The 20,387-nt window shown below is 40.3% G+C and overlaps 1 protein-coding gene across 1 annotated transcript; it reads left to right on the top strand.

Moving 5' to 3' along the window:
• The first annotated feature begins 16,479 nt into the window (after positions 1-16,479).
• LOC125883029 (microsomal glutathione S-transferase 1-like) lies at positions 16,480-20,038 on the top strand. Its single transcript, XM_049567144.1, has 4 exons — positions 16,480-16,594; positions 17,029-17,161; positions 19,061-19,152; positions 19,619-20,038. The coding sequence occupies exons 2-4, from the start codon at positions 17,045-17,047 to the stop codon at positions 19,863-19,865; spliced, it is 456 nt and encodes a 151-aa protein (XP_049423101.1). The 5' UTR covers positions 16,480-16,594; positions 17,029-17,044; the 3' UTR covers positions 19,866-20,038.
• The last annotated feature ends 349 nt before the right edge of the window (positions 20,039-20,387 follow it).

Genomic DNA, 20,387 nt, shown 5'->3' with positions numbered 1-20,387 from the left:
ACAGGTCCTGTGCCCTTTGCCAACACATTCACAGGAACCACTTCATGTGTATCAAGGTTGTAAGTGATTGTCTTTGGTACCAGTAAGGCAACCTGGTCTCACAGAAATACATAAAATGACCACAACCTCCTTACACCACCATACATGGTGGTGGCATGTATTGTTTTGACGTTACATGATGGCACCACCAAAACAGTACCAATGGACAGTCAATAAGGATCCTTTGTTGCAACGTTAATTTTGACAGCTAGTCTTAGTCTTGAGACTAAGTTAGCTCATTAATTTTAGTCATTTTTATCCTTCATAGTTTTAGTTTCATTTTAGTCGACAAAAATGTATGACATTTTAGTAAAGTTTTAGTCATTATGTTTTCTATATATATATTTTTTATCTTTAAACTAATCCAGTGAGGCTAGGAGTGAGGTTATATAGAAATTTAATTTGGACATTTCTACAAATACAAATAATTTCTACAAACTTACAAACTATCATTTTTCCAGCAGTTTTTGAAGGGTGATATACGAGCACACACTTAATGATCAACATCTCTCTTTTTATGCTCTCAAAAACTTTTACACTACAAATGACTAATCTGAGACAACTAGGATTTGTACCCAGGTTCATTGTAAACTCTGACTTATCCATCTCACTCTTAAGAAGCAGATAAATAACTTCATTAAAGCCTGAATTCTTTCTTAATCTGCAACATGTTAGTCTGGAGATTTAAACTCGTGTCCTTTCACAGAGTTGGTGATTAAAACTAAACTTTCATCTCTGTCAGAGAAAACTGATCTGAGTTCAGACTGTTATAGCACAGCTACACTCACAGATAACTGAGCCTCCTACCTGCCTGTCAGAAAGCATCAACCCATAAACCTCCTCAAGTTCAGACTGAGTGAAGTCCGGCAGCTGGTGGCTGCTTGCTCTGCTGCCGTTTAGCAAGTGGAGTTAACTGCTAACAGCCACCACTGCAACTAACAAACTCCACAAAGCCACTCACTCCGTGACTCATGTTGCATTTTTGTTTATTCTCGTCTCGTCAGCGAAAATTTAACATAGACTTTGTCACAGTTTTTATTATCAAGATCTATTTTTAGCTCGTCATTGTCTCATTTTCGTTATGGAAAAAAAGGTAGTTTTTGAAAAATTTTCATCATAGTTTTCGTCAATGAAATTAACACTGCTTTGTCGTGGTGGACAACAAATTCCCTGGTTCAATGCCATCACAAAGTGGATGGTGGTGAATGCTACAAGCCAGTTGTAACAACTCGATAGTGTAGAGAGCGAAAAAGTGTGTGCATAGAGAAGGTCGGGATGGTTCATAGGTGAAAAAACACTGGACTTTCACCCCGTAGACTGCTGTGCAAGTCCCCTGTGAATGTAAAAGTCAGTGTTGACTTCTTTTAACTTGACATACTAATGATCTTAATGTACTTAATATGTAACATTATTTGTTGTACTTAGATCACTTTACAATGTTCTTACGTCTCCTGAGCATGAGCAGTCAGATGATCAGGCAAGTCAGAAACAAGACAACAGTTCAGACTATCTAGATTATCTAAAGCATGTTAATACGATGGGGCGGCAAGGTGGTGTGGTGGTTAGCACTCTCGCCTCACAGCAAGAGGGTTGCCGGTTCGATCCCGGGCGTGGGAGCCCTTCTGTGCGGAGTTTGCATGTTCTCCCCGTGTCAGCGTGGGTTCTCTCCAGGCACTCCGGCTTCCTCCCACAGTCCAAAGACATGCAGATTGGGGACTAGGTTAATTGGTAACTCTAAATTGTCCGTAGGTGTGAATGTGAGCGTGAATGGTTGTTTGTCTCTATGTGTCAGGCCTGCGATAGTCTGGCGACCTGTCCAGGGTGTACCCTGCCTCTCGCCCGATGTAGCTGGGATAGGCTCCAGCCCCCCCGCGACCCTCAAGAGGATGAAGCGGTTAGAAGATGAATGAATGAATGCAGGACAACCCCATCTCGTGTTAGTCAAGTTTAGGCTGTATACTACAGTGCTAAATAGCTTTGTCAAATACATTTTGAAGAAAACATAGCAGTTGCCTGAATTAGATTAAGTGCTACGTTCCTGTTCCACACGCGTTGTGGGAAGGTGGTCAGGGAAAATGTGTAGGACTTTGACAGCGCAGAGCTGGATTCAAATCCTGAGTCCTATGTGTGATTGGATTAAGACAACAAAAAACACATTAAACTAGAACTGCAAGCAGTTATGAATGGGGGCCAAGCCTCCCCGCACAACTCGGCCCCCGTGCCCCATGGAACCTATGGAAGTTGGCCCTGAAGCATGACGGGCTCAGGGCGAGCGCAGGGACGTGGGCCGACATCCGAGCCGTGGTATTTGCTGTAATGGGAAATGCGCCGGAAGTGTGAAAGGCTGAATTTGTGGCAATTTGGATTTACTGTAATAAATCACGCCCACATTGACCAGTCATGACCACCTTCAATATATGGCCTCAGGAATGGCCCTACATCATACTAACCGAATTTCGTAGAAATGGGTGTAGCCATTTAAGAGATATAAACTTCCCATATTTGTAGCACCTCCTAGTGGCCAACATTTGCCAAATTCGGCTCATACCTTCACAGTGTCATGCCAACTAAGGATCTGAGATTTGGTGTTGATAGCATTAAGTTTGACTGAGATATGCAACAGTTTCATTAATAATTTGCGGAATTTTTGACGGAACAAAATTCTTTTGATACCTTTAGACCAGGTCCAGGTGAAGAGTGTACGTGCCAAGTTTCACGCAGATTGGACAAAATCCCAAGGAGGAGTTCAAAAAAGTAGATTTTCCAGTTTTTGCAATTTTGTGGAAAAAAATTATAGGCGGAAGTGGGCGTGGCCAATTGCAAAGTGATTCAGCTCTATTCAGGAAATCTGGGGATATAACGTTTTTGAATGTACGACATACGGTGTGGGAGTTATAGGCCAAAACGCGTTGGCCTTGGTTATAGCGCCCCCTGCATGTAGTTTTTTGCGTCTGAGGTATGTGCAGGGGTCTGGACCAACCCTCCAAATTGCACCACCCTCCCTTGTACGGTTTAGCCTGCAGCAACACTTTTATCTACGGAAGAATAAAAATTGAGAAAAACTATAAAAATCTTTACAAAAACAATAGGGTTCCTAGCACCGCTGGTCCTAGGAAACGCATCTGCTTGCATACACGTTCCCCGAGGCCCCTCAGGCTTGGCCCCCTAATTAATGGAAAGATAGTGGGAAAGTTTATTCAAGGGTGCTGGAAAAGAGTCTCTGACATACTGTTGAAAGGAAAAGCAATGTGGATTCTGTCCTGGTGATGGTGCGGTAGACCAGCTCTTTACTCTTGCAGATCTTCTGAAAGGTAATGGGTGTTTGCCCATCCAGTATTTATGTGCTTTGCCAACTTGGAGAAGGCTTATGATTGTGTCCCCTGGGGTGTCCTATGGTGGGCACTGTATGACTATGGGGTACCAGGGCCGGTCATTGTGTAACAAAAGTGAGAGCTGCGTCGGTATACTCGTCACAGTCAAACACCTTGATCTCCAGCGTATACTGGGCAGTTTACAGCCCAGTGTGAGATGGTTGGGATGAAAGTCAGCAACTTGAAGTCTGAGTCCATGGTTCTCCGCCAGAAGACAGTGCATTGCCCCCTCTGGTTTGGGAGTGAGTTACTGCCCAAAGTGAAGGAGTAAGTACATTGGGGTGAGGGTAAAATAGAGCAGAAGATGGACAGGCGGATTGGTACAGTAAGCGCTCTGCCAGTCCCTTGTGGTGAATAAGGAGGTCAAAACTCCTGATTTACCACTACATTCCCACCCTTACCTATGGTCATGAACTCTTGGTATAGACCGATATAATAAGATTGCAAATACAAGTGGCTGAAATGAATTTTTATTTCTTTATAGGGGGCCTGGGCTCAGCCTTAGAGATAGAACGAGGAGCTCAGACATCTACAGGTGGTTTGGGAATTGGATCAGGATGCCTCCTGGGTGCCTCCTGTTAGTGAATTTGCATTTCCTAAGTTTCTTGGAGGTCAAAAATCTTAATTACCACTTTGTTCCTACCCGTACCCGTAGAGGTTTTCCAGGCACATCCAAGTGGTAGGAGGCCCCAGGGTAGACCCAGAACATGCTGGAGGGATTATAAATGGAAGATGATGGATGGATGGATGGTAGATGGGTAGATGGATGGAAAGAAGAAAAGACTGCCATTTTGGTTAAATGTGGATTCCTGTGAATGTCTTTGGACTTTTTAAAAATGTTTTATTATGATGTTCTTAAACAACGAAAAAGCAAGTTGGCATTAAATTACTCTAAATGTATTAGCTGTTGAAAATTATTAACGCTTGAGTTCCATGTACCGAATGAATGAATGAATGAATGAACGAATGAACGAATGAATGAATGAATGAATGAATGAATGAATGAATGAATGAAATGTTATTTTCGTGTCTGGCTGCCAAGACAGCCCATCCCTAATGGGATTATGCAGACACATTTTAAACAAAACATTTTCCAGTGCCATCACGCCAACACAGAGCAGTAAACATGACATATACGCAAGCTGCAAATAACGATCAATAAAAATAAGTAAAACAAAATAAAAAGGACAATCTTTAGAGCCACGATCTATCTGTGTGCATAAGTTGCTTGCTTTCTTCTGTTCCACACGTTATGATATAATTGGATATTGCAAATATATGATTATCAAATAACCATTTAATTATTTGGTTATCCTGGGACAGACCTATATGTATTGATACTTTGTCAAAGAGTATTTCTCTTAGATCATTGTAGAATGGACAATACAGCAAAAAGTGAGTTTCATTCTCTACTTCACCGAGCTCACAGTGGTGACATAATATTTGATCTTCCTCAGTTCTACTGTAGCGTCCTGTCTCAATATGTAGCGGTAATATTCCAAAGCGAAACTGAGCACACAGAGATCTTTGGCTCTTAGATAAATCATACATAACATATCTTTCACATTCATACACTTCTTTAAACAAACAATATGTGCGTAATTTTGGTTTATGATTAATTTCATCCAGCCAATTACTTTTATATTTTGTCAAAGGAAATTCTTTAAACACCCCCACATCCACTCTCTGTCTGTGGCTATAGAGATGTTGAAGCCCATGCTCCTGAAGCAGATCATACATCTCTAACGCCCATTCTCCTTCCACTGAGAGATCCCACATGAAAATCTTCCTCGCCATTCTATCATCTGATAGATCAAGCATTCTATTCCACAAGTTTATCATATTTATCTTCCACCTGAAGGCAGGGTGCTCAGTTTCACTTCCCCACATGTTATCCCCAACTCCAGCTGTTTTTTTTCTTTCACTAAATCATTAATAAATACCACTTTTACATTACAGAGTGTAGTGAACATTACAGGCTCTATCATTTCAGGGCTGTTTGACCTATATTCTTATTGTAAACATGTCTGAACCTTTAACAGCCAGTGACAAGGATTTTAAATGCTGCCAGATGTGCTAACCTGCTTGGTCACCCACCTCGACAGAATAGCTTTCTAAAAAAGGTGGATGTAAAGAAGGTGCTGAGCTGCTATCAGTGGCTGGTGAAAAGACAAAGCCTCAAGGCCTGAGCCTAATGAGCAGCTGTGTGGCCCTCATTAAGCAACCGCTGATCCTTAATGAGCTTCTTCATTAAGAGCCATTTGGAAGAGAAAGGTCTGTAAGGCAGCCAGGTTCAGCACCCCAAGCATCAGGGCAGGCTACCCCCATCAGGGAAAACCATTACAAATACACTAAGTCACTGGATGACAAGGTGTATATTGGGTAGATGTGTGTGCACGTGTTAGACTCAACAGATTAGTCCCTAATTCAAGGGTTACTCCTTACTTATATCACTCACACCTAATTTTAAATGTCAGTTGTTCAGTGTGATCCTGTCAGACCACATACACTGTCAGTTTGTAATTTTTCTTTTTTTATTAAATTGGATGTATTTTCAAGAGAGGATGAGTGGCTTAAAGAGCTGATTACTTGAAACACATGGGCTTAGTTCAGTGAAGTTTTAAGATTCATGCTGGAGTAAACACTCAATATGAAATATGATGGCATTGACTTTTAAAGCACACACCAGCAGGGCAGGCATTATTAATATCATGTACAAATCAATAATAAACAAACATTTGATAACATTAAATATTAACTGTAAGTGTTGAGGCAGATAACTCTTGGTGTTGGTTAGCTTCATAACTTCATAACTTAAAAACTTTGTAAATGTTCTCATGTTTTATTTGATATAATGTTTTGAATATCGATAATAATGCATAATAACAGTAGCGCTGCTTTGTGACTTTTATCCAGGAACCAGCTGTTTGCTTCCCATGTGAATGTTGAGTCAGTCTATGACATTTTTTTAACTTAACCACAAGCTTTTATGACATGAGAGCCTGTGTCCACATAGAGTGGTTTACTCAACAGCAGCGTCTTTTTTCAAATGTTCCCAATGAGGAGAGAGCATATGAGGCTGCTTGCGGCTGCCTAGAGAGAATGGTGCTTTGCATTTTTTATGCAGTCACTTTGCGTGCTTGAAGTTGAAAATTTCTTAAATTTTCAGATGTCATCGGTGATGTCACTGCTGCTTTAGCAGATCAGCTGGCGGACACTGTGTAAGGGGGGGTTAAAAACTTTTAAATAAAAAGATTGTTTTGAACTGGTGGACAGCAAACTGGATAACCAAAGGAGGAAAAGCATACAGTATTTTATTAATGAATGACAATAAAACTCAGGCTAAAACCAATAGAGACTTAAAAAAAATTGAAATGTCCTAAGACGGGCTCTGTTACCTGTGACAGACAATAAAGGTTTATCTTATCTACAGTATGAAATCAATCCTTTAAAAAGTCTTATATGGCATGCAATTTACAGTGTCTTAATTAGGGGGAGCAGATTCACTGGTGCTGGGGGATGCTGTCCTCGTAGCAGGGCCTCGCTGACCACCTGGCTCTGTAAGCTTGATGTTGACTGTGTTGTCAACCCTTTGTTCATCTAACGTTTCATTATCTACCTAGCTAATGTGAAGATATTGTTGTCATAGAAACATATCCATGTGGAGCTCGTTATAAAAAAAAAAGCAGTGGGGGCATTGTTTTTACGAAGCGCTGGGATTAAGCGCTCCCCAGTGCCCTGCCACCATTTTTTAGACACAGGTACTGAGCAAATAACATACAAACTACGTGTTTTACTCATGTCGTAAGTCTATTTTGAAAAACACTGTATGAATATTACACGCAGAAACTGTACATTTCCTGTGAAAGCAGAAGTGTTTTGAAAAGATGTATCACGTGGTGAGTGTAAATTGGCAAGGTGTCCTGGAACATCAACAGCAGACGCTGGAGGATACCTAGTGCGCCATTTGTAGACATTAATGTCCACTGACCTAGCGACAGTATTTGATGAGTTGAGATAAGAATGCGTTGGGATATACAGTTTTACAGGGAGAGTTCAACCCCAAATCAAAAAGCAGTGCTATTTGTCAATCCAGATTGTTTTGGTGGGAGTTTCCCAGTGTTGGAGATAGGAGCCATAGAGGTGTCTGCCTTCTCTCCAGTGTAACTGAACCAGATGACACTCTCTTGTGGTGCTCAAAGTGTGGAAAAATATTCAAGATAATCCACAGACCTCATTGTGAGTAGTTTTATATAGAAACTATTTCTACCAAACTACACCTACTGGCAGTATCACCGCACAGAAGGAAGGAAGTGCATCTACTGCTAGCTCACCTAGCATCACTGAGCTAGCTATTGTTACAGCTCACCAGCCAAGGACGAGCCACTCATCAATGAGTAGATGCACGCTTCCTTCAGCATGGTGACACCAGTGTAGTTCAGAGGAGAGAAAATTGTTCCTATATGAAATTATCTTGAGCAACTGGGTCATGATTTTCAGAAAGAGACATTGCTGTTGAGTTTTTTGAATATATCTTTTGGCACTTTGAACACCACAAGCTGAGTGCCATCTAGTTCCATTACAACCACACAGTGGGATTACCTGCAGTCAACATGGGACTGCACTACATCCTGCACCACCTCTACGGTGTAAGACAACTATCAAAAAGATGTGTGCATAATTTTAACCATTTGTATTCGTAATGTTAAACATTTGTATGTCAATAAAATTGTTGATCACCAAAATCTTATCAATTATTCTCAATTTGAATGATATGTAGACAGGTGGCATTAATTCATAAAGCAGCTGGATGGCACCTGTTGTGGCAGTATTACACGCCAATGGACAGCGTCAGTTTGAAATGCTGCCGGTGGCAATGTGATACAAGGAGCTGGAAAATTCCTTTGCGGCGGGTGGGAGGGGTGGTTGATGGGTAAAACAAATGCTGGACTTTCATCCAGGACCCCGATGTTCACTTCCTGTATGAATGTAGAGCCAAATCATGATGTTTTTTCCAAACCTAACTACATGCTTTTATCGATGTCCTGCCATTGGTTGCAGCATCCTGGAACGACAACAGCAGATGCAGGAGGACACCTAGCACGTAATATGTAGACGTGAAAGTCCACACACAAAGTGGCAATATGTAATGTCTTGGAATGAGAAAATGCTGTGTATTTGCACCTGTAGAGAACATGTGACCTAATCTGTAACTTTGCTTTTATAAGGAGTTCAGTATGACTAATTTAGTAGTTGATGAGGTATGTTTGTGTTTATCTTGAAATCTTAAACTAACCCCTCCTCCTGTTTACTTCCTTCAGAGTCCATGAAGGTTGACTGGTTGTGACTGTGTCATCATGTTCCAGTTCAAAAAAAAAAAAAATCAACCAATTACTGGTATTGTGGCTACAACCATTATTTTGCTGTCTGCCTATCCAGTTGATATGATTCCTCTATTTTGTGGTTAAGGCTGAACAAATTACTCCCAACCTATCATCAATACAGTCTTATCTGAGCAGTTTCTCCTGCCGGGGTGCTGGTCTGATTTCTTATTTTCTTGCTGCCCTTGGGCCACAGAGTTGTGAATAGGGTCAAATGAAACCCAATTGGACAAGTTAATCACACAATATCTGCGGTTTATCCCACAGGTTGCAGTGAAAATGCTCACACTTATCAATTCTGTCAGTCGGGGTCACCTTCCAAACCCTGATTATATGCTGCCAAATTCATTGCACCCCACTGTACCTATGCAATTCCATGCACTCAGCATTCCGCTGTCATTGATTGGCTGCATGTGACAGTGCTGAAAGTAATGTGGACATTGCTGCTGATCAATAAAAAAATGTATGTGCCTAGAAGCTAGGAGGCATTCTGTAATGAAATCAATAGCTGTGCTTGGCTTGTGGCATTAAGATCATTGGCCAGGCTGTTATTTAGTCATTGTTGTCCTACACCAGCAGCATAACCTGGCTACCATAAGAAATCAATGGCAGCATATCGCAGCCAGCATCCCAATTACTGGCAGGGCTGGCGACGAATCAATGCAGCTCGTTGCCATTACTACTCCTTGTGGGAAATCACAGGACATTATTTTTCTTGTGGAATCTGCTGCACAAAAGATGACGCCCGGCTGCTGATATTTAAGATCCATCTGAGGCGCTTAGCTTCCATTTCATTTGGGCGGGGCTCAGGTTGGCTTCCTGCAGCAGAGTGTGAGTAAAGCGTGAAAAACTCATATTTTGATGCTTGCCAGCCATTGACATGATATGTGATCATAATGTATTGATCACTGGCTGCTCCTGACAAGGAAAAAGAATCAATTTCAAATAGTAAACTGGTTACTGCAGAGAAATTAAATGGTACTGCTAAAAATCCTTACATCCCTTCAACCGACAGACCCACTGCAGGCTCCTGCAAACACATGCTCTGCAGGCAGACTCTGTTCAAACCTTTAGAACCAGACATTAAATACGACTCTAAAGACATCCATTATGTCAAGCATATGTTTGTAGGAATGTGTTTGAAATGATGCATAAAATGTATTTTAAGACATTCTTAAATCTTATGATAATAATAATCATGGTAATAATAATCATATTAAAGAGATTTGTTATTTGTTGTAAGTTGGATCATGCAAGAAATATAAATAATACATTATATTTTGTGGTTCAACTTTTGTGTTTATTGGATAAACAAGATACACAACTATCCCAAAACTAACAAACTTATAATAAATGTAATTTGATTAAATATAACACTTAATAATAGACAGAATCACCATGATGTCCCTCTAACAATGACAGTCACTTGTAGGGAGACAACTGGCAATTGATCTCCATTGCAGAGATTTGTAAAATTGGCAAACTTGTTTATTTCTGTTTTCATTTTCAGCAATAGCTGTAACATTTAAAGATATAGTTAAACACAGAGGTGGGAGAAAGTCACACGTGTGCAAGTTATAAACAGCTCACATGTTATAACCTTCAAGTCTTAAAGGGAAATTTCAGTTTATTTCAACCCGTCTCCTATAGTCCTAAATTTGTTTCAAGTGACTAGTGACATAGAAATAATAGTTAGCATGTTAGCCGTTAGCCTAGATACAGCCGTAGCGTCAGACCTGTTAAAAGGTAAGTGAACGGGCATCCTTTAAAAAATTTAGGACGATAGGAGACGGGTTGAAATAAAGCGAAATTTCCCTTTAAGCAAGTCCCAAGTCACTGCAGTGAAAATCAAGCAAGTCAAGTTGAGTCCTTGCTTTAAGTCAAGCAAATCGAATCAAGCCATTGGCCAGGACAAGCAGGTCACAAGTCAAGTCATACTCACAAACTCACATAGGCTGGAAGCCAGGGCCAGCCCTTAAGATGTTTTCTTCACTACTCGTCAATGCAAATATTAGGGCACTACGATGGCATAAATAGTCATACAAGTATGAAATCTGGCAAGGAGTATCCTATCCCACAAAGAGAAAAGTAGAGGGCTTGCTTTTATTTCATTTTAACATATCACACACAAGACCCCCCCCGGAAAAAAACAAACAAAAAACAACAGAATAACTTCACAAGTTGACCTTTCTATCTTGAAAATTACACTTGCTTTGGCAAAAAATTTGTCATTACACTTCAAATCAGAGAAAACAGAATTTTCAGTCACCAGCTTTCCAGAGAGTCTTTTTAAGATAATATAATTATAATATAACTCTTATAAAGATAATATAACATAAACTGCAGCCAGTGGTGGAATGTAACTAAAACACATTCACGCAGGTACTGTAAGTACAAATCTGGATCTTTTCTTCTCATGCCACTGTCTACCTCTACTCCACTGCACTTATCTGACAGCTTCAGTTACTCCTTTACTACTTTACAAATTAAGATTTTGCACTTGAAACATGAAAATATTCAAGTGATTGGTTTTCTGCCCCCAAGGTATTAGTGTGAATGCTATTGTTATTGTATGCTGCATTAGTATTCAAATTTTATTATTATTCATATGTACGTTTTTCGGTCAGCTTCTCCTCTTTCAAAAAGTGTTAGTATGTCATTAAAAAAGTTACAGTGTGTGCACTTTTCCTGTGCAGCCCTCATAATATTCTGGCTTCCAAAAATGGCAGTCAGTCATTAAAACTTTGACAACCCCTGATCAAAGATTTCTGTTTAAAAATGCTTTTAAATGGTCAGTTTTTCTGTCGAGTTTACCTCAGACCCCCCTGGAGGATTTTGATTACAGAAGGTGTAGATTAGCTTTAGCATGTTAGCATGCCAAAGCCAGAAGTGCACTCGTTCCGTCAGATGGGCGTCAGACAGACAACTGAAAAGAGGTGGCTGAAGCAGGTCATGTTCAGACAAGCCTTTGCAACACAGAGCAGAGCAGAAGTGGGAGGAATTGAGAAAACTAACATCATCTGTGAGTGTGTCACCTGTCATTAGCATCAGGCTTTCACATGTATCAGTATGTCAAATCATGGAAAACATGCCTTGGGCCAAATAGACACATTATCAACACTGTTTTTTTCTAAGGCAGACGCTGCTCCCTCACAACTCCCCATAACAGACTGTGACTCCCCTCCCAAACTGGTGTATACCCTCCCAGCAAAGTGACTGCATTGGGCTTACTGGGATGTGACAGGGAGAGGGGCTGGTGAACGGGGAGAAGTAACAAGCTTGGTCTCTTTATCAGGTGTTTTGCGCACTTTTCAAAGCACCTCATGCTGGTAAGACATGGCTCTTTGTTCCAGCTCAGACTGAGTGTTTCAAGCATCTGGCTCTCAAAACAATGTGACACACGTTTGATTAAAGAGAAATGACAGCAATGTTTGAGACAAAAGTGATCGTGACTTCACGCAGCTGAAGTCGAGCCTCAGTCTGGAGACAGGAGTTCACTGAGCTTTGATGGAAGGATGAAGAATAGGGAGGAGAGAGACTGGCTGCATTCAAAATAGCAGTGGAATTCACCGGGGGGGAAATTAGGGGGCACTATCGTTTTCATGATTATGAATTTATTTTCTTATATCCCTCCCAATTTTTTGACTCAAAATGGGAATGATCTCTTATAAAGTGTATTTAAAAGGATTTTGTGTTATATTTCATTGAGGATATATTCCAGCTGCTTCTCAGCCCCTGAAAGTGGGTGTTTTTTCAGGGACCCATGGCTCTGTTTACAGTGGCTTTTTAGCCCCCCAAACATGGGAGTTTTTATATTTTTTTGAGCTTTTTTTTAATGGGACTTATTGCTTTTATTTGATAGGACAGCTTAAAGGGATAGTGCACCCAAAAATGAAAATTCAGCCATTATCTACTCACCCATATGCTGATGGAGGCCCTGGTGAAGTTTTGGAGTCCTCACATTCCTTGCGGAGATCGTTGGGTGGAGCGGCTAGCACACCTAATGGTAGATGGCGCCCCAGACTAACTTCCAAGAACACAAAATTGAATCCACAAAGTACCTCCATACTGCTCATCCGTAGTGATCCAAGTGTGCTGCAGCCCAGACATAAAAAGTTGTTTCGAAAAACGTCATATGAACTCTGTTTTTAGCCTCACTGTAGCCTGTAGCTCTGACTGCTTCTCTGTGCTCCGCGCTCACGTGTGCGCGCTCAGGGTGATGGGTGATGCACGGTCTCTGAAGAGCAGCAGTCTTGTCAGTAGTGATGTCCAGATTCTCAAGTGCATGCATTGCCAATTCCCAGTCGGAGCAGCAAAGACTTTCCTTGCTTTGCATTTGAAACAACTACACCACCATATTTAACAGAATACATGGCCAGTCTACTGTAGCTTTAGGTATAGTCATATACTGTAGTATGCAGAGTAATAAAATATAACCTTGTAATGTAAAGTCTGAGGTGGCACAGGTCAGAGGCATAGTGCAGCATGGTTCGCATTACCTGCTCCTTCATTTGCAGTTATATAACCTACTTCAATTTAGTCTGAAATAGACATTTTAAATTAATGAAATTAAAAATGCATTGAACTTAACACACTCATCATATGCACTAGTTGTACACACTCTTGATCCCTAGTCTCTGTTGAATAATTCACATCATTCGAAGTCCTTAGGAAAAGCAATGATTCAAAATGATTTTAAATAAATCCATTAATAGCAGTCCTCAAATACTGAACTAATTATCTCTTTTGGCATTGGAAGTGCAAAAAGATGTGTCGGGTGTAGTGTTATTTTAACCGTGTATTTAAGTCATAATGAAAAAATATTGCTGACATAACCAAGAATGGCTTCAGGCATGAGGAAACTAAATAGTTGGTTTGAGGCTACATGACAGTCAGGGAGGGCCCCAAAGAACCAATTATATGTTGCTTTGCTTCCTTTACTCACTAAGTTTTTCCCATTTTAATTTCTTACCATTTTAAGACCAACAACCCCCACGTCAGGTCTAAAGTCCAAACAAACAAGCCCTGTCAGGTCCCAGGTTCAGAAAAACAAGTCCCAAGTCAGGTCCCAAGTGTAGACCAACAAGTTCCAAGTCAGTTCAAAAGTCCAGACAAATAAGCCCTTGTTTGGATCCCAAGTACAGACGAACAATCCCCAGTTCTGGTCCCATGTCTAGACAAACAAGCCCCAATTCAGGTCACAAGTTCAGACAAACAAGTTCCAAGTCAGGTCCAAAGTCCAGACAAATAAGCCCAAGTTCAGGTCCCATGTCCAGACAAACAAGCCCCAAGTCAGGCCATTTAAGGTCACTTGAACATTTATTTACACACACACACACACACACACACACACAAAAAAAGAAACTTTGTATTTTTGTCATCATTGCCCTTTTCAGCGGGCTGAGGAATAACTAAATGCGCCCAGTCCCAGCGTCTTCAATAAACATTGTGCATCTTAACCTCTACTGGCCGTGTGAAATTAAAAATGCATCAAACTTTATACACTCTTCATATGCGTTGGTTGTACACATCCCTTATCCCTACTCTCTTTGAATAATTCACAACATTCCAAGTCCTTGGGAAAAGCAAAGATCCAGTGCTGACATATCCAAGTGCCTGTAAATGGCTTAAAGCATAAGGAAACTATTTAGCTAGGTTAAAGCTACACGACAATCAAGGGGACCCCAAAGAACATATTATGTGCTGCTTTTGCTTCCTTTGTTCATTTTGTTTTTCCCAATTTAAGAGCATGTCAAGACCATTAAGTCCCAAGTCAGGTGCAAAATCCAGCCAAAAAAAGTCCCAAGTCAAGTCACATGTTCAGAAAAATGAGTCCCAAGTCAGCTTCCAAGTCCAGACAAACAAACCCCATTTAAAGGCCTAAGTTCAGACAAACAAGTCCCAAGTTAGGTCCAAAGTCCAGACAAATTAACCCTAATTAACCCATAATTTGGACATTAATTAACTTAAAATGCTTTAGATTGACAAAATCAAATCAAATCATTTGATTGTATCTGAAAAGCTTTTTTTTGGATGTTTTTCAAGCTGAGCCTGATTGGGTCTAATGGCCCAAGGCTCAGCCACCCGATGCTCATCAGCAAGCTCCGCCCCCGAGGTCTGGTTCCAGAGGGATCCATACCAGGTGAGGTCCTCGAAGTCTAATTGCACTGTAATGTCAGGGTCTTGTTGAATTGCTCTTAGTCTGGCCCCTCCCCTGGCACCGCTTTCCCATGGGACACCCTACCAGGCCAAATGTTGGCCAAATGTAACCATGTGCATCTGTTGTCGCAGGGAAAAATGCCAATTGGTGGTGCTGTACCGATGAACTGCGTGCAAACTGTACATTTCCTGTGAAAACGGAAGTGTATTTTGGAAAGACACAATGCATGTAACAGGCTGAAGTTGACACAGTATCCCAGAACATCAACAGCCAACACAGCCAGGCTACCTTGCACGTCATATGTTGATGTGGAAAGTCCATGACCAAGCAGCGACATGTGATAAGGTCAGAGTGAGAATGTGTTGGATTCCTGATTAAACCGTGAAAACTGTTCAAATACCTTAGAGGCAATATTTAAGCAATATCACACGAGAGGGAGTGATACCGTGATATCGTCACGGCTGTGATCCGGTCGTAGGCACGAGTACAACATCACGAGCTTGAGTGTGATATTGCTTTTATACAACAGTTCAACAGTTAAATAAGCAAGGCTGATTAAGAAATGTTGAAAAATGAGGACAAAATAGATAATTTAAGCATTTTATTTGTCTTCCGCCAACAAAAATAGTTCCCTCAGGACTCCGCTGTCACCGTTGCTATGTAACACAAACATGGTGCGCCAGGCACTTACTCTTTATACACATTTATCTGCATGTTTCCATTAATTGTGCAGCCGGTGAAATAAGTCTCTGGTGACTGCATGGTGGACTGTTGCTTCACAGGCACAGCCGACTCTGCCTTCTGATCTGACAGTATGTTGCTTTTCTCCAAGTCATTGAGCTCCGCTGATGAAACACTGACAAACCTGGATGTGTGCTCAGATGGATTCAGCTTCTCCTCTCCCTCATGTTCCTCTCATGACCATTCATAGTTCAATTCAAAACTTATTTTACGAAATAAATCCATATTTTTGGCTGTTTGACAGTGGATGAATTAATTAGCCTGCAACGCAACTGCTGACCCAACTGACACTAACTGTCAGTTTTGATTTGATTGTTGATTGCAATCAGCTGTGAGGCGGAGTGATACATACACAGTGAAATAACCGTGATGTTGTACTCCAATATCATCACGGTTTTACTGTCTCTCGACCAATCAGATTGCAGGGCCGGAACTAACTGTTGTATAATATGATTTATTTTAAACAATCGCATCAATTGCAAACAGTTTCTCAAGTTTCATCCTTCTGCCATAAGTTGCAATTTCTTCTTTCTCAAGTTTATGTGTGTATGCGTTGGTCAGGCACATTCTCATGTCAGTTTAGATTTTTTTAATCCCAAAGTTTGCTAAAAATAAAGTGAACAAGATCAATAAAAACTCACTGTTCACACACTTTTAAAGCCTGATGTACTTTTACTCTTTAATCTAAATGAAAGTTATTATCATAGACAGTATGCTGTGCATTGGGAGTGTTTTTAAGGGTATCAATGGATGTGGTCCTCATAAGTGGAGAAAAACACTCCACACAGGAAGTTGTGCTGCAGTTGTAGTGGTTCCGCCTCCTGAGTTTCTGGGTGATGGGTCAGTTTGTTTTTCTGCAACAGATCGAGACTTGCTTCACTTCCGCAGAGTCACCACAGGAGGTAAGTCGAGCTGCTGAACTGTGCTGCATATTTTTAACAATATTCCAATAATTTCTTTCTTACTGTGGGCTTACTGAGAGTGTTGCATGCAGACAGGACCTGCTTTGAAACCCACATGCACGTTAACACACTGCTACTTGTTTGTTCAGTGTTTAACAAAGTAGCAGGGGTGTGTCTGGTTTGTCACTTGATCTGTATACACATTCATTTAGAATCTTACAGATAATATTGCATTCTCCATGCTAGATATAAGACACAAAAACACTCTGATCACATTTCTAGAATAATACTAGACTTATGTAATGTTTCTTAAGACTTTTTTGGCAGTGGAAATACATTTTAAGTTCTGATCTGTGTTATTTGTATTATTTCTTATCTTTGCTGCTGAAATGGAATGTTAAACTACATTTTGTCTCTTCCTTGTTATCATTCAGTTGCAGACCAGCAGAGATGGCAAAGCTCATGGAAGATGAGGTATTTATGGCTTTCACTACCTATGCAACTATTGTCATTCTGAAGATGATGCTGATGGCGCCTATGACTGCATACCACCGCATAACCAAAGGGGTAGGTACCAATAGTAAAGATTTCTGTGTTTAGCTCTGCCTTGCCTCCTTACTTTAAAGCCTATAAGAGTTGTGTTGGTTTTCATCCTGGTTTTTTAGATGCAAGAAATGAAGGACTCCACTGCGTAACTGCTCCTCAAAGCCAAAATGTCCACAGTCTACAGTACTACATTATGAAAGGTCATTAACACAGCCTAACTGATAACTCAGGTTGTAAAAGAGAATAGCCTGGGAAAAAAAAATGTTAGAAAGGCAACAACTTAAAAAGGAAGCACTTAATTAGACTCAAGTCACACATATGCAAGTCATGTCCCCTCAGGGGGATTAATAAAATACATAAAATAAATAAGAAATAAAATATGCACCTCTCAAGTCGTAACTGTCATGTGGCAAACAAGTCCCAAGCTATTGTGGTGAGAATCAGGGAAGTAAAGCCACAAGCAGGTCTCAAATCGTGCCCTTTAAGTTTTGAGAGAATCAAGCTGAGATTCAAGTCCCTGCTGTAAGTCAAGGAAGACAAGTCAAGTCATACATAATTCTGATGATCTGGTTAAATGTTAGCTTACTAGCTAACGTAAGCTTTTTAGCTAGCGCTTGACCAGCCAATAAGCTATGAAGTTAACTAAACAGACACAGTCATGTGCCATCGGTTGTGGGCTTTGTAGTGATGGGTGAAATTTTTTAACTACAGACCATACAGCTCTTCTCTTCTTACGATCGTCATCAACAACATAATCTTTGAATCCAAATTGTATTGTTTTTGGACTCGCTCCCTCCATGATAGCTGCCCTGGGCGTTGGCCTCTGCTGGTCTGCTGTGTCCTAGTGGGCTACCAGGTTTGTGGACATTGCACTAGAAAGAAGCTCCTGATACTGATTTCAATACCTAAACTTGCACACAAAAATATATTAAAAAGATATATAAAAAATAAAATATATATTAAATAATATAAAACCAACATGGCTCAGGTCAAAATTTTGTTTCAAAACAAAATTCTTCATCTCTTCTCTACTACTAGTATACTAGTAGCCTAGTTGGCATCACTAGTGTAACCCCTTGAAATTAAAACCTTACATACTGTGCGTGTTGCCTTTTTATGGGTTTGACTTTCAAACATTAATATATTGCCAAATTGCTGACATGTTGCTAAAGGCTAACATAACACTATTCACCAGTAAACAGGTCTTCCTTGCCGCTCGAAAACAGCAGTTGCCGGTGACTGTACAGTGCAACTTGCTGTGTAGGCTACTGTTTGGCAAATGGCAATGAAGAATTGATTTTTGGGAAAACTACTAATTTACCCAGGTTTTCAACGACTTTGAGGTTCATAAATAAATTAGGAGGTGCATAGATATTGCATTGACATGCATACTCGCCAATGCCCGATCCAGCATTTTAGGCACTTCAAATACTGGTATCAGCATCAGAACAACTCTTAAAAAGAAAAATCAAGTCCTTTGAAGTCATCGACCACAAATCTAAGTCAAGTTTCAGATCATAAATACCAAGTCAAAGTCAAGTCTGTTATCAGTATTTGTCAAGCAGGTATCAAGTTCTCAAATTTGCGACTCCAGTCAGACTCAAGTCATGTGACTCTAGTCCCCCACCTCTGCTTAACACTTTTTTGCATATTTTCTTAATGTCTTTGCATTTCTACATTACAATATGGAACCTTTTAACCAAACTTCTGAGTAGACTTTGAGTCAAATAAAAAACAGTAAAAATGATATGCACATCCATGTCTAATGGCGTAGGTGCTGGACCAAAAGAAACATCTGGCAAAGTAGAAACAAAAAGATCCGCACACTAAGTAACTCCTGTTGGTTTTAATGCTATGTATCTATTCGTGCCTACCTTACAAGACTTTGAGTCAATGCATATTATTGTCTCTCTCATTTAGGCTTTCGCAAATGAGGAAGATGTAGCTATGAAGTCTGCAGAGGAGAGGAAGAAGCTGCTGAGAACCGATTCAAATGTAGAGCGAGTCCGAAGGTGAGATGATCAATCACTTTCACCTCAACGTATAATTGACACATTGGTGTTTCACTAGAAAATAGAATACATAAAACAGAGAATTAGGCAAATACATGAAAACATAATTTTTTGGACCTAAAAACAGAGTGGCATTTTAGAAAATGCTGAGAAATCTTGATTTAATTTATCATGGGAGGCTAAATAATAACTTGATATAATAAAAAGGTATATTATCCAGTATATGATGGCCCCAGTACTCCTTAAACAAACACTGGATAAGCAGATTTGGAAAATGGATGAAAGGAAGGATGATATCATAATTGTTTGCAGTGTACAATCACTGTAAAAAAAAATCCTTATCAGGCAGATTATAAATGGTCAGATTAAATACTTTCCCTGAACAATATGGTATGTTGTAAACTATCTTATTTATGGACAACTATTTGTAATAGCAGATTCATTGGTTGTTCATAATGTTATCCAGGTGTCATCTGAATGACCTGGAGAACGTTGTTCCCTTCGTGTTGGTTGGCCTGCTCTACGCTCTGACTGGACCCGACCTCTCAACTGCTCTGCTTCACTTCCGTGTCTTTGCTGGCTCTCGGATCTTCCACACCATCTCCTATGTCTGCGCCTTCCCTCAGCCCTGCAGGGGTCTGTCCTTTATGGTGGGCATGCTGGTCACCATGTCCATGGTTTACAGGGTGCTTAACACAGTTCTCTTGCTTTAGAGACAATTCTGGAGGGGAAGACCTTGACCTCTTAATCACAAGCTCATCATTCTAACATGAAACCTGAATCTGTGTTTTACTTTACTCTTACTGCAGCTATCTGTAAGCTTGACTATGAAATGTCAACCACTGTCATGGATGGAGGAGGTGTTTTGAATAAAGCTTTCTATCAACTTTGTGTCTGTAATTACTTCTCAAGGTCATGGTGCAGATACTAAAACTCAATCTTGTAATGCAAAAGCCATTCATATAAAATGTTTTGAAAGTTAATCCACTTAGTTACCTCAAACATAATAGCGTGTTTTATACAACATTCAAGCATTAATGTCTACATTTACTTTTAAATGGCTGAAATTTGTGAGTCCCAGTGTATAATATACCTGAGGCTAAACTGTTACTTCCGTCATTGCCAATAAGACTAACACTGAACGGTTAGTGTTATTTCAGGTCAGGGCTGTTCCCACAGATAACACAACCGCAGGACACATTCCAGGCATTCTGATCTTTGGACTTGTTTTTGCT

This window comes from Epinephelus fuscoguttatus, linkage group LG22 (genome assembly GCF_011397635.1).
Source record: "Epinephelus fuscoguttatus linkage group LG22, E.fuscoguttatus.final_Chr_v1".
Classification (NCBI taxonomy): domain Eukaryota; kingdom Metazoa; phylum Chordata; class Actinopteri; order Perciformes; family Serranidae; genus Epinephelus; species Epinephelus fuscoguttatus.
This window is presented reverse-complemented; position numbering and strand designations above follow the sequence as displayed.